The 15,221-nt window shown below is 34.8% G+C and overlaps 1 protein-coding gene across 12 annotated transcripts in view; it reads right to left on the minus strand.

Annotated features, from left to right (window-relative positions):
- The window catches only part of STAU2 (staufen double-stranded RNA binding protein 2), a 290,691-nt gene that overhangs the window by 99,071 nt on the left and 176,399 nt on the right, over positions 1–15,221 (minus strand). For all 12 annotated transcript variants that reach the window (XM_063079352.1, XM_063079356.1, XM_063079350.1 and 9 more), the window contains one exon: positions 12,571–12,878. In XM_063079352.1, the coding sequence (XP_062935422.1) occupies positions 12,571–12,878 (308 nt within the window). The remainder of the gene's footprint in view (positions 1–12,570; positions 12,879–15,221) is intronic.

The raw sequence follows: 15,221 nt of genomic DNA on the forward strand, positions 1-15,221 counted from the left end.
ACACTATGATTACATAACTGTCAATAATAAACTCAGTATTATTTTTCTACTTTAATGAAAGTCTAAAATTCTTTTTTAAGGGCCATTTATAATAGGAAATAAAACCCTCAGTGCTCAGAATTAAGGAGACTTGAAGAAAGATAAGAGCTTATTAGAGTAGAAAATAGATAAACAAGTTTTTAAAATGAATATCAAAATTTTATATTAAAAGAATCTTCTAAGAGAAGACACTGAGAGAAGGGAATCGGTAGAGAAAAGTTCTCTCTTAATTAAAAAAATAAACTCACTAGGGCAATGTGGTACTTTCTATCTCTGAAATGAGAAAGGATGCAGAAAAGAAATACTTCTGGCATAAAAGCCTGGAAACTCATAACATCCAGAGCATCATGAAAAAGAGGAATTAAAGGTTCCTATTTAAGTCAGAATTTTAGAGAAAAATAAAATAAAATATAGGCCTACAAACGAGAAGCCTAGTAATGGGTACCAAGAAACTTGAACCAAGAAACATCAGTATACAGTATACCTGATTTCCAAAAGTCAAGAAGAAATAAGTTGCTGTTTAAGCTGCAAATCCAAATTGGTGGCAAACACCACCTATGACATTTTTTAAAAATGTATTTCTATTTTTAGTCTAGGAAAGTATTACCATCATGATCTCAACTTTCTTCCCTATCATTCACTTCATTACAAAAAGTTTCTACCAAAGCCACCCTAACAGGCAGCGGTAACCACCTCTATTAGGTTCTTCTTTGCAGCATCTGACACAGAAATTGATGAAGAGCCAGGAGAGACGACTGTCCCAGAAGCCAAGAGAACAATTTCAAGAAGAAAGACAAAGTTTGGAGTTTGAGTCTAGCCAAGTTAACTGCCTCAGGAAACAAAACTCTAAACTATGCAGAGGAATGTAACAGAATCCAGAGTCTATATAATGTATCATTCACAATAGTCAGGATGCAATCTGAAATTACCTGACCTAAAATAAACAAGAAAGGGTGACTCATACTCAAGAGAAAAGTAATCAATAGAGACCAAATCCAATATACCTCATATGCTAAAATTGCCAGAAAAGGTGTTCAATGCACCTTTGCTATCTATACTCAAGGATGTAAAGAAAAATACATATGTCATGAACATATACAGAGGAAATCTCAGCAGAGAAACAGAAACTATTAAAAAGAACCATATGGAAATTCTAGAAATGAAAAATACAATATCTAAAGTAAAACAAAACAAAATAAAAAAAAAACACTGTATGAAGGAGATACAGGGAACAGTTGGTGAACTTACAGATCAATAGAAATAATATAATCTGAAGTTTGGAGAAATAAAGTCTCAAGAATCTGTGGATAGTATCAAAACTGCATGTACAATGAAGCCCCATAAGAAGAGGAGAAAAAGGGGACAGAAAATTTGAAGAAAATATAGACAAATACTTCCCAAATTTTATGAAAGCAATAATAAATATACAGATTTGAGAAAGCAAGAGGTACATAGTGCGTTGATTAGTGTCCCCAAAAGATTATGTCCAAATGCCAAGCCTCAGTATCTTTGAATGTGACCTTATTTGAAAACAGGGTCTTTGCAGATGTAATTAAATTAAATTAGGGATCTTAAGAGGCGATGATCCTAAATTTAGGATAGGCCCTAAATCCAATAACAAGTTTCCTTATAAGAGAAACAAAGCAGAATACACAGACACAAAGGAGAAAGCCATGTGAAGATAAAGGCAGAGATTATAATAATGAATCAACAAGCCAAGGAAAACCAAGAATTCCTGGCAGCCACAAGGATGCTAGAATGGAGGCACAAAATGTATTCTTCCTGAGAGCCCATAGAAGAAACCAACCCTGCCAACACTTTGATTTCAGACTTCTGGCCTCCAGATCTGTGAGAGAATAAATGTCTTTCTATATAATCAATTATGAACTGAGCATCTTTTATTTATAGATTTTCCCATATTTTGAATTATTTTATTTGGATAGATGTCAGGATTATTGGTTAGTAATTAATTAATGGGTCAATTCAATAGATACCTAAAAACAATTGGTAAAGATACAGCATCTGGTAATGAAAGAATGAGTTCACTAGACAAAGCCTACTACAGATTATCAATGTAAAATCTAGACAAAATAAAAGAATAAATATTCGAAGACACTGGAATGTGATCAAGATCAGGCAGATACCAGAGCAGAGTTTTCCCTCAAAAGATCAAAACTATATGGCCTAAGACTTTTGAGTTTATGGCTTTGGTTTTGTTTGGGGTTTTTTTTTTGCCTGAGGGCACCCCTGCTTCCTATAGTTCTGCTGGTGTGGACAACTGCCTTCTGCAGGAGGCAGAAGAGTTTAGGACTGGCAGAAGAGCTAGACATTTAGAGAAGAAATTCTAGCTAACTGCTCAACTTCATATGCTTGGGGAGACTCTAGAGGGCCCAATGTAAAAGCAGGCAGAAACCAGAGAGAATCAGTTGAGATTTGAAAGTCTGCTTCTCTTTGGATTGAGTGTAGTCCCAATCCGGAATGGCTCAAATGACAGAAAGCTAAAGCTTTACTAGCTTGAAGTATCAGTGGACCTAGGCCTGACAAATCAGCTGAAAATTTAGGGGGGGAAATGCTGGAAGCTAGGAAAGGCAGAGTGTGGGCCCCAAAACCTAAGCATAAACTCAGCCCAAATAATTGGCTTACAATTATATTATGTAGGCACAGGGAAGACCACAAGAGAAAAAGCTGTAGCTGGAAGGTGAAAGAACTGAGTGGATATAATCAGCAGAGGGATATCACCATGTAGAAGACAAAGCTTGCAGTTTTAGTTTAGGCAACTTAACTGAGTACTAGGCTAAAAAACAAAAACAAAACAAAAACATTAATCTTCAGAAGAAAAGATGTTCCAGTGTTGCTGCAACATGTTGTCTACAATCTCCATTTTTCAAACAAAAATTAAAAACATGCAAAAAACAGGAAAGGGTCAACCATGCTTATGAATACAACTGTCAAAAGAAACTGGTTACTAATGGGCCCAAATGTTAAATTTAGTTGACAAAAACTTCAAAGCAGCTATTAAAAAGATGTTCAAGGGTTGGCCTGTGGCTACACTTGGGAGAGTGTGGTGCTGATAACACCAAGGCCACGGGTTCAGATCCCTACACAGGGATGGCCGGTTCACTCACTTGGGAGAGTGTGGTGCTGACAACACCAAGTGTTAAGATTCCCTTACCAGTCATCTTTTTTTTTTAAAAAAAAGATGTTCAAGGAATTTTTTTTAAAAATGATCTCAGTAACTGCACAGATCAGAATCTCAACAGAGAAAAGGAACTATTAAAAAAATGGAAATGTTCGATGTGAAAAATACAATAATAAAAAAAATTTATTACATGGGCTTAAGAGCAAATTAGAGAAGAGGGAAGAATCAGTAAACTTGAAGACAGGTCAATAGAAATTACATAATCCAAAAGACTAAAGAAAAATAAACAGCCTTAGAGACCTGTGTGACCATATCAACAGGTTCAATATATGTGCAACCGGGGTTCTAAATGGAGAGAAAAGAGAGAAAAGAGTAGAAAAAATTTCTGAAAAAATAGTGGCCCAAAACGTTCCAAAACTGGTAAAAAAATAAAATAAAATAAAAAACATTATCTTATAGTTCTCAGAAGCTAAATAAATCCCAAGATGGATTAAAAACATTCCCAGACATAGCACAGTAAAATTGGTGAAACCGAAGATAAACAGAAGACCTCGACAACAGCTAGAGAAAAGACAATACATCAAATACCTCATGCCAAAACGGGCTATCCTATGAGAAAAAATGAACATCAACCTTCACTAAAAAATTAACTTTAAATGGATCTTCGAATTAAACATAAAAGCTAAAATCATAAAATGTCTATAAGAAAATGTAAGAAAAAAATCTTCGTGATCTTAGGGTAATCAAAGATTTCTTATATAAGACCAAAAAGGTGTTTATAAACCACTGAGAAAGAATTGAAAATTTCACTCTATCAAAACTGAAAACTGCTTTTCTAAGATAACATTAAGGTAACAAAAAGACAAATCACAAATGTGGAAATAATATTTGTAATACAAATGACTTATATCCAGGATATAAAGAATTCTTATAAATCAATTAGAAGAAAAAAAAATCCCAATTAGAAACCGGACAAAAGATATGGAGACTTCACAAAGACACACACATGACCAATAAGCCATGAAAAGCAACTCATAATCATTAGTCACCAGTGAAATATAAACTAAACTACCAATGAGATACCACTATAACCTCAATAGAATGAGACTTAACCATATTAATGTATGGAACCTTCATACATTGCTGGTAGGATTGTAATATGATATAACACACTGAAAAAGAATCCGAGAGTTTCTTATAAAATTGTATATACACTCACCATGTGATCCAGCAATTCTACTCCAAGGTATATTTCCAAAAGTACTGTACCCATGTCTGCCCAAAATCTTGGACATGAATGTTCATAAACAACTTTATTTATAATAGCCCAAACTGAAAACAACCCAAATGTCCATCAACAGGTAAACTGATAAATTATTTGTGGGACATATCCATACAATGGACTAGTACTTAGCAATAAAAAGAAAGAGACTACTGATAAACAAAACATGGATAAATCTCAAAAATATTATACTAACTGAAATAAGCCAGATACAAAACTGTGCATACTGTATGATTTCATGAAATTCTTTACATGAAATTCTTGAAAAAGTAAAACTAATCTTTGCCAGAAAGGATACTGTAGTTGTCTGAAGGGGAGGTGAGGAAAACCAGCTGCAAAGAGGCACAAGAAAATTTTTTGTAGTGATGGAAATAGACCATCTTGATTGTGGTGGTAGTCACATGATTGCTTACATTTTTCAAAAATAAACCATAAAATTAAAATGGGCACATTTTATTGTATGTAAATTATACCTCAATAAGGTAGACAAAAACATTTGAAAAGTATAGTTATCTCTGACATTAATCTCACAATTAATTAACTTCCAAGCAATTGTTACGTTAGGAGCTTAACACCACTTGAATTTAACATATGTGTTCAGATGCAATTACCTGCCCTTCCATCTGTCCTGTCCTTCCTATCCCCATCCCCTCCCAACTCCCATTCTAACATTAGGTCCACGAGGACAGAAACTTTGACTGTCACATTCGTGCTATATCCTCAGTGCCAAGAAATACCTGGCCCACGGGAGGTGCTCAGTATATACTGGTTGAATTGATGAAAAAATGAATCCCTTACATGTTAGTATTCATCAGGAATCTCTCCTAAGCCTTTGTCCACTTTCCCTGGTCAATCTTAACTACTCCAATGGCTTCAATAACATCTATATACTGGTTAACTCACAAATCTGTACATCCTATCCTCTCCTACTGATCACCACACCCATTTCAACTGCCTATTGGACAACTCTACTTGGATGTCCCACAGGTAAGTCAAATTCCACATGTTTAATATGGAACTCATTAATTTCCTCTAAGTTTATTCATTTCATCCATACCAAAAAGAAAACCTTGCATAGAACACCTCACATTCACATTACCTCACTTACTCCTCAAATGGTCTCTATCTACTCTTGAACACATGTAAATCTACTGTCCACCCTAGCCAGGCTAGTGAAAACATCTCGCAGAAGTGAGCACAAGAGATGATTTAATTTTCTTAACTGTACCCTAGACAACTGTACCTTAGCCCCACTCCTCTAAGCCCACTAGCTCTGTCTCAATTCAATCTTTGTTCTTTCTTTCGTGGTTTCACATAAACCACTCTAATTGGTCTTTCTGCTACCAGACTCTCTCGTTTTTGCCTAGTTCATCTCTCACATTGCTTATAGAATTATCTTTCTGTAAACCAATCATATCACTACCCTTTTAAAAATAAGTCAGTGGTCTCCGCCTAAAGGTTAAAAAAATTCAAACTCCCAACAAAACACATCGTTTCAGCCTCCTCACCAGCCATTTCCACTTTAAACATGTTCTAAAACACCATGCCCTTTTATGTCTTCAGTACTTTGCTTCTTCTGCCTGCAATTCTTTTTTTTTCTTATCCAACTTAAAATTCTATGTACTCATTAAAACTTATCCAAATGTTCCCTTCACTATGAATTCTTCCCTAATTCCTTCAGTCATTAAGGGCTGAATGGGCTGTTCATTCCCATTCATGATTCTTGACATCGCTAACCACACCTCAAGTTAACACTTAATCAGGTAACACTTATATGACACTTATTATGTGGGGCAAGCATTACATACACTATTTCATGAAGCATGCTATAAATTCTTAATTATTTTTATCAAACTGTTACATAATGTTTGAACACTGATCTCTGTAGATAGGACTAATTTGTGGTAGTGGTTATTCTTCTAAATACTGGTTTTATTTACCCAACTTGACCATAACTCCTCCTGTGCCCTGTGCTTAACATGCTACCAGCATCCATAGGAACTCAATAAGTATTTACCCACAGTGATCAATGTTCCATTTTCTGTTCTTCAGCTGAATCAATTCTAGTGTTCAAAGGGATGACAGTCTACAGCGAGATTAACTTCATATTCAACTAATCTTCACATACATGCTAAAATTATTGAAAACTGTTCATAATGTACTATTTTTCCCTTAAAAAGAGTTTTTTAAACTGTGAATTTCCTATCATTTTTTAGCAATGGTCCTTGTTTTCTCAAATGCTCCACTTTAGGACATAATTCTGTACTTTTCTTGTACTCAAAAAAAAAAAAAAATGACAACACTACAGATAAAAACAGCTTGGGAGTTTTTCAAATATCTATCTTCTCTGACAGTTAAATCTGCTTTTTTTAAGATGGAAGAACTTTATAGAATCTAAAACCTGTCAAGGTTTAAAATCAACTAATAATTCCATATGGGAAAATAAACTACATTATTAATATGATGATCAATATATGATTAATAAACTACATTATTAATATGATGTTTTACTTGTATAGTTTCAAATGTGTATTAACATGTAAAATTTCATTTTAGAATAAAATCCAACATTGCTTCTGACTCAAGAGTCAGAATTTTTAATGACTCAGACTCGTGTTTATGTAGTTGAGGGCAAAAATAAATTTATTAATAAAACCTATGACTAAAACCAATATCTAGGAGACCATGGACCACAACCATACACTAGTCTTACTTACATGGATCAGTCTTCAAATATTATATATTAATATTACATAGCAGGTTTAAAATAAAAAAAACTTGTAAGAATGTATCAAGAATTTCTGAAATAACATATATAATGCCTACTTCACTGACTGATATATAATGAGTCAATCAATAAACGTCAGTTTCCTTCCCTTGTTTACCTATATATCTCCTAAATAAAGCATGCCCCTGGTATGTTAGACCAGTTTGAACACGCAGAAAGCTTTTACAGTATTCCACATACTGTTTTCTGTCTTAAGAGTTGCCTTGGGTAAAAAGAGAACAATACATGTAAAATTTTAGCCATTGTCATCTGTGAAAAAAATCTCTTTAGAATTGGCTGAATAATGGAGGAAAGACAAAGCTGGAGTCATTTCAACATGACTTAGGTACACAGGTGCCAGCCACCTGATGAGTTTTACAATTAATCTTACATCATTAAGTAAAAATCACATAATCGCCAACCTTTCCTAGCAAAAGAAAACAATCTACCTTTAAATAAAAAATATTTTTTTCTTCAAAAACTTGGTTTTCAAATAATTTCAAATAGAATTTTCATGTTGAGCTGAAATCTTTTCTGATATAAACAGGATAAGCTACAGATAGTTTTACTCGGAGAGGCCACACAATGAGAGCCATTTTTTCCTGCACCATGGTGGCTCATTTCAGATACACATCAAAGCTTCTGTGGTAGGAAAGGCTCACTGTGTTTGTACATTACCTTTTCTTATCTTTTGTGTGTCACTATATACGGGCTGGTGCACCAAGGTTCAAGATGAGTGCCTTTGTCCTATTGAGTTCTATAGTTTTATACTGCCATGATTTAGGGTGTGGTTAGTCAAATAGTTTATATAGTAATAATGCACTGTTTTACTCAGGCCTGCTTTATTCTTAAATGTATTACTGTTATTCATCACAGTGCGTTTTTACATGCATCAAGAGTTCAGTTCTTTAAATGTAATATTTTTTTTCCACAGAGTTTAAAATTTCAGCAAAATGAGTTGATGTATAATTCCACTGATTCTTATGAAAGTACAGTTATGTGATATGCAGTTTGCATACCCCTGGGGGTTTGGCCAGCATATGAAGGTCTAAAGATACCAGATACAATAGGTCAGTTTGCATGAACCTGGGCTGCCCATTCAAAGAAAAAACCCGAGTTTTAGTGTCACTATAGAAACAGCAAGCCTTTGGGACAGTTCAAATACAGACTTAATCTTCCCAGGGTATTTCACAAGTAGTAGAGGCTAAATTCAAGAGGGATTTTAAAGGAGCAACTGCAAATCAGAGCAGCATCTGCTGATCTCATGCCAAACCCACAAATATTTGCTCATGGTAGCCTAAGTAATTTCTCATCACATTATACTACCATTTGTATAATAGCCTAGATGAAAATCTGGGATCAGAAGTGATACAGTAAGTTATGTTTCAAGGACAAATTAAAAATAGAGGAAAAACATGTTTCTAAGTGGGGGTGTATATGTATATGCATGATTTCTTTCTCCATATTCTCCTGTTGGAAATCTACAAAGTTGTACTTATATTGGTCTTTTAAAAAATGGATACCTCATTCGTTTTTTTTTTTTTTTTTTTTTTAAAGAAGCTAAAAAAAGCTATTTTGATGATAAATATACGGATCACAAAACATGAGGTTTAGGGAAGATGAGAAAGAAGAAAAAGGAAAAAGTTTAATTCTCAGGAAACCCAGCCACGCAAACTCCATCTTAATGTAATCTATACCAAGGTCATACTGCTAAAAATAAATACTTAGAAGAAGCCTATAACTATAAAAGAAGCCTGCTACAATCATAGTAAAACTCCACAAATGGAGACATATCTAAGTTGAAACACACCAAGGGTAAATTATATTTGAAAAGAAACTTTTTAATTAGACCTTCTCATCTTGCTGGAAATGGCACCACCATCTAGAACTCACAATAATGAAAAGCCCATCTGTAAAACACTCTTTGATTTTGGAAAAGAAACTAATTATGACTTAACTAAAACACCAATGCTTTTTATATTATTTATGTGAGGAAAAAAATAACCAAGTTTGTCATATTTTATAGCGAAAGCTTCACAGACAACACTGCACAACGGATGGTCATCACTAGGAAGAGCACAGAATAGCAAACTGAAATTCAATCCATCTAGAAAGGACAATTTACTGAAATAATTCATTTTCATTTCCAATCTAACAATTTGTCTAATGACTCATTTAAACAAAAAACTTCTTATTTTTAGTTGTAAAAAGAGATTCTAATACAATTAGTATGGAAAAGCATATTAAAGATGTAAAAGCTTAGAACGATGTAAAGTACAACATAAAACAAATTCTACTTTAGCTCAAATGCACAGCATTTTAAGAATGTCTTTTCCAAAGCAATCTTCTTTAAAAAGCTGAATGATTTTGGAACGTTTTGGCATTATAATTAAGGAGCATCAAAGTACACAATAAGGAACCATGAAACACTATGGTATGACTGTGATTTCGAATGAGTTTTTATGAAATGTGTAGAAATTATAAAAACATACTGTCTGTGCTGGACAAAGTCTGAGGTTCACAGAACTACTGACGTAAATTTTTTTTCCTAAAAAGTAATAAATCAATAAGAATGTTCAGATTTTAAAAGAAGATAATTAAAATTCACTCAATAAATCTTCAAAGAAAGAAACATTCGTTTATGACAGAAATCCAAAAGGCTTGCCTCTAAAACATGATAAAAACTTTTGGTGAATCCACACAAGGAAAAAAGAATTATTGAGAATGTGCAAATGTTCAGTCACATTCTGCTCTGTGAAGTCAGCTTTATTAATAATAACTTTAATTGTATAATAATTTTACTCTTTTTGTAGATTTAAACAAAAGGATGTGAGCTTAATACCTACATTCTGGTAAGAAAATTCGCTTTTTATAATTTATAAATTTCAATTAAAGACTGAGTAATGAAAAAAATTAAAAGTTAAAACAACTTCATTTTCAATACATTCACGTATTTTTACTTTGTAATACAATATAGCCGTCACATACAATAGCTCTGGCAGGCTTAAATCAAATTGCAATGAGCAAGGAAGGCCAAAGAAGGGTTTACACAATATTCAATAAGCAATAATATCTGTTCAGTGTGCAGTAAAATAAAAAAGGTACTAACCTAGAATCACAGAAAAAGAATTTATTGTTTTTAAATTCCAGAAGTAAAAGTAACAGAATAGCATATAATCCATAACAAGCTGGTCCTATAATTTCTAAACTACAGTCCAATTAAAACATTTAAGAAACAGAAACAATCTACATGTTTTTCTACCAGGTAAATACACCTGAGAAGGTTACCTACAAAGAAATAGGCTTTAAAACTCTTAACCACAAAGAACCTTCTACCATAACATTATGAAGATGGGCTCTCTGTGTGACAGGACACTAAGCCGTTTCCCACAAAGATTCTGTTCACCGCTCAGCTGTAGGTTGCAATCCACCAGCAACACAATATTTCACATAAATACCAGCTCATTCGACCAAAGAAGAATAGTAATGTTTTAAAACCATCTGTTTATATTCATTAGCATGTAAAAATCACAGTACACAGATTTGGAAATGTTTAACTTGTTCATAAATAAGAGTATAGAATCTCAGCATAAGCTTTTTAAAAAGGTCTTAGCAGTCAGGCCAATAATGGGGGAAGTAGACTCTACATTTTTGCTAAAGTGAAGATATGTTAAAATTATAATTGTTGTCACTGCCAAGAACTAACAAATAAAAACAAATTTAAAAAATTAACAAGTTCTTCTGGCAGCAAAATTACATCTACCATAATAACATCTCAAAGCAAAAATCAAGTCAGAGCTTGAATGTAATTTGTGCTTTGTTTCTATAAAAATGTAGTGTCACTCTGACATTTCTAAATGACTAGATTTGTAAATAAGCAATAAATTTCTTTTCATCACAGTTTATTTATAATTAATCCTATGCAGATTATAGATAGAACTAAAAATTATTTAGTTTTCCAGTACTTTCTATGAGTCAAGGTCTTTTTTTTTTAAGTGATTTATTGTGATTCTAAAGGCAAACAACAAAAACAAATTCTAAAATTATAATTTTAAGTGTATAAAATTTCAGATGACAGAGCCAATGATTGGTAACAACTTCTTTAATTTCATATTAATGGTCCAATTAAAAATACTAATGACTACCTGGCAATAAATTTGAAAGAATGAGAAAGGTTCTGTGAAGGAAAAAAAACCCCAAACATGCAAAATACTCCCCCAAAACACATCATCTTCTTTCTCACTTTATAATCTAAACATGTAAAGTTTTTATAAATACATGATCATTCTACATAATACAGATCTTCTAGACATTCCTAAGGGAAATTACAGTTTTTGGTCTCAAGGAATAAGACTAAGGTGGAGAAAGGAATGAAAACAGTGAAATTTGAGGGGGCAAAATACATTCTTTCTACACACAAGCAAGCTGAAGTTCATTCAGTCAAGTTAGCAATTACAGTTCAGTACATGATTTTCAAGGCAACTAAGAAATTAGGACACAGGTATTTCCCCTTCCTAGAATTAACAATTCTTTTAAAAGCTCTGATCTCCATATAGGACTATTAGTTTTTGTGGGTTTTCCAAAAGAGAACAAAGAATAAATAGGGGAAAAAAAAGTTTCCATCCCCAAACTCACATACACAACAAGTTAAGTTAAAACTATAAGCTAGTTTTAGATTGCCCAGTGAAACAGAATTGTTGGTACCATCTGAGGCAGGTGTTACCCTACCTAGACGGCTCAAAACTTGATCCAGTAAAATAAATATGTTATTATGCCTCAAACAACTAGAAAGCATTTCATTACTGTTCAAATACCATGTTTAATTAACTCAGAAGGTAACAGACTTCTAAGATGTACTGTAATGGTGAACCTGAATCATTACTAGTAATAGAATGCCAAATTCAAAACTGCTATGAAAGTAAAATCATTAGAAAAACTCAATCCTAATGTAAAAAAAGGGAGAACTGAGTGTGAAGTACTAACACAAAATGTCTGAAGGCAGAATTTCTGTTTGTGGAAGACAGGAGATAGATGCACTCAATCAAGACCAACCAGAAGACTAAACAGAGTATGAAAATGTATTTTTTTAAAAAAGGAGAAGAAGAAGGAAAATGGAGGATGGCCAGGCAGAAAAAGAATTACTAGATAAACCAAAAATAGGGGAGAAAATGAGGCATGTGCATATGGCTCTCTTTTTTCTGTCCTTTGTGTTCCTAAATAATTTATAATGTAAGTGACATATAAGCCACATGAGCAAGCAAGAAAGAGCCTTCTGATGGATAGAGATGAAGGACTGGAGCTAATGAATTGTTTTATTTTTTTGTTTTTGCTTTTAATTCATACCTGAAAGCCTTGAATCCTTGCTAAATATTCCAGTTGTTTTGAAGGTTGTACTGGAGAACAAGGGGGAGTAGGAGAACTTCCTTTTAAACCTATGGCTTCAGCTGTAGGAGATGTTCCATTCATAAGGAGTTCCCTGGCAATTGTAGCTGAACTATTCGATGTGGGAGATATACTGAAGAAAGAGCTTGAAGGTTGGTTCATATCTTTGGGTGACAAATAGCCTAGAGTATTGCCAGAGATTACTTTGTGGCGGCTGGCTTCCATCTCTTGATAAACATCAGGAGACAAATGAAGAATTCCTTTTGGAGCTACAAATAAAATGAAGGAACATTGTTATTACACTTAAAATAATTGAAATAGAAACATGTCATAGCATTATTAACTCAATGGCTTCAGCTGGTATAGTAACAAAAAAATGAGAAACACTGACAATTGAGAATCTTCCTCATACCTGCAGGTGCACCTGCAGCTTGTATTTAGAAGTGAATAATGTATGTTTCAATTTCCCAAAATCAGAAGTTTAAAAAATCCACTGAAGAGGTTTTAGTGGAACATGTGTGTGAGAGGAAAGCTGTGGAGGGACAAGGGAGACTGATGGGCGCAAGTACACTGGGGAAGAAGACTGGAAATGTACAGTGTCTTCACCCACAACTTAGTGTTTCATATCTCATCAAAGAGACATGAAACCCCCAACAACAGAGGAAGCAACTGAAGCACATAAGGTAAAATGAAGGCTGGCTCAGTCCAAATCTCTTCAGAGGTACAAGCCCATATATCCAGTGGCCTACTGGTCCTCTTTTCTCCACAAGGATGTCCTACAGACAACTCTAAGTCATGAACATCTCAAAAGTAACAGGACATCTTCCCAAAATGTGCACCATCCTGTCTTGCTTAGCTTATGACACCACCATACATCTGCTCACGGCCCAACCTAAACTCCTGGCAACCATTTCTCATTCACCCATAATCAAGTAGTTACCATGTCCAGTCAAACATTCCTAGAATTTTCCCCTTCATCATCTAGTGCATTAGTTCAAGCCAGGCCATAGACAGGTTCTGAAAACAAGAAGAGTGAGCCAGGGGCTGTGTCATCAGTTGGGCATTTATAAACATATCAGAGAAGCAACTTTCCTTCGACTACCATTTGTCTCAGAGAAGTTTCAAACCACATTTCAAACTGCTTGTTCTAATGTCTTCTGATCAGACATTAACAACTCTCAAATCATATTATCTTTTAAAATTATTGATAAGTCACCACTTGGAGAGAATGTGCTCTGACAGACACAACTTAACGCCCCTGCTCTTACCCCTCTCTCTCCTGCCATTAACCCTCTGATTCAAGCCTTCAACGTTCCTCGCCCAGGCTACTGAAACAATCACTAAAATGTTTCACTGCTGCTTGTCTCGCCAGTGTCCACTTCCCAAACTGTGCTCTATAACACAGTCCCCAAATAAAAGGGTTCCATGATAAATAAATTTGGAAAATAATGCAAATTACATCACTCACATACCCATTTTGGGGGACTAAAAATGCACACTAGCATATTAACAATGGAGAAGCCCAGAAAAACAGAAATCTATTCAACTTAGTTTAACCCATGATTTCCCTAGTTTACTTTACAGCCTATTTTTTTACATAACATTAATAACAGCTAACACTTGGAAATGCTGGAGGCTAGCCTGCTCTCCTCTGACTAATTTCCAATGACCTGTTTCAGTTTCAAGTTTGCTGATCCTTTCTTCTACTTGACCTTGCCTGCTGTTGAACTCCTCCAGTGAATTTGTCAGTTCAGTTATTATACTCAGCTCCATAATTTCTGTCTGGTACTTTTTAAAGTTTACTCTCTCTTTGTTGAAATTCTCACTTTGTTCACACATTGTTCTCCTGACTTCAGTCAGCATGTTTCTGAGTATTACTTTGAATTCTCTGTAATGTGAATCACATTTCTCTATTTCACTATGGTCAATTTCCGGAGATATATCTCATTCCTTTCTTTGGAAAATATTTCCCTGTTTCTTCATTTTCATTGATTCTCTGTGTTGTTGTCTGCACACTAGACAAAACAGCCACCTCTCCCAGTCTTTATGAACTGGCCTTATACTGGAGAAAACCCTCACCAATCATCCTGGCCAAAGATTCTGAGGGCCTCTCAAACCTTCGTGCTAGTCTAACTCACTTTTTTTGTTCTTTGCAGTCTCCACATGTCTAGAGTACACCAATCCCATCGGTGCTCTGAGACCAGCAAGACTGAAGCCAATTCTTCAGGCAGCCCCCAGATAAGTTTCGTTGTCGCATGCATGGTGCACCTCTTTGCCTCCCCAGGAAGAAGCAGGAGCTGGAGCTTTTCAAGTGTTAACTCTGTGCTGGGCCAGGGGGGAATGGTTATGGTGACTGCCCCATGGTAAGTACACCATATCCTGTCAGCACTGAGACAGGCCAGACAGAAGCCAGTCCTCGGGTAAACCTAGAAAGGCTAGGGCATTGGAAGCATAGTACACTTCTTTCTCTTCCCAGGGAGAAGCTGGAAGCTGGAGGTGGAGGGTGGGTAGGTTATGACACAAGAGTATCTCGAATTTCCCTACCAGTTTTAGTGTGGCTGGCTTCCCGATTGCCTAGGAGGCTCTTAACAAGTTTCCAAATTTCTCACAAA

Source organism: Cynocephalus volans, chromosome 15 (genome assembly GCF_027409185.1).
Source record: "Cynocephalus volans isolate mCynVol1 chromosome 15, mCynVol1.pri, whole genome shotgun sequence".
Taxonomy (NCBI): domain Eukaryota; kingdom Metazoa; phylum Chordata; class Mammalia; order Dermoptera; family Cynocephalidae; genus Cynocephalus; species Cynocephalus volans.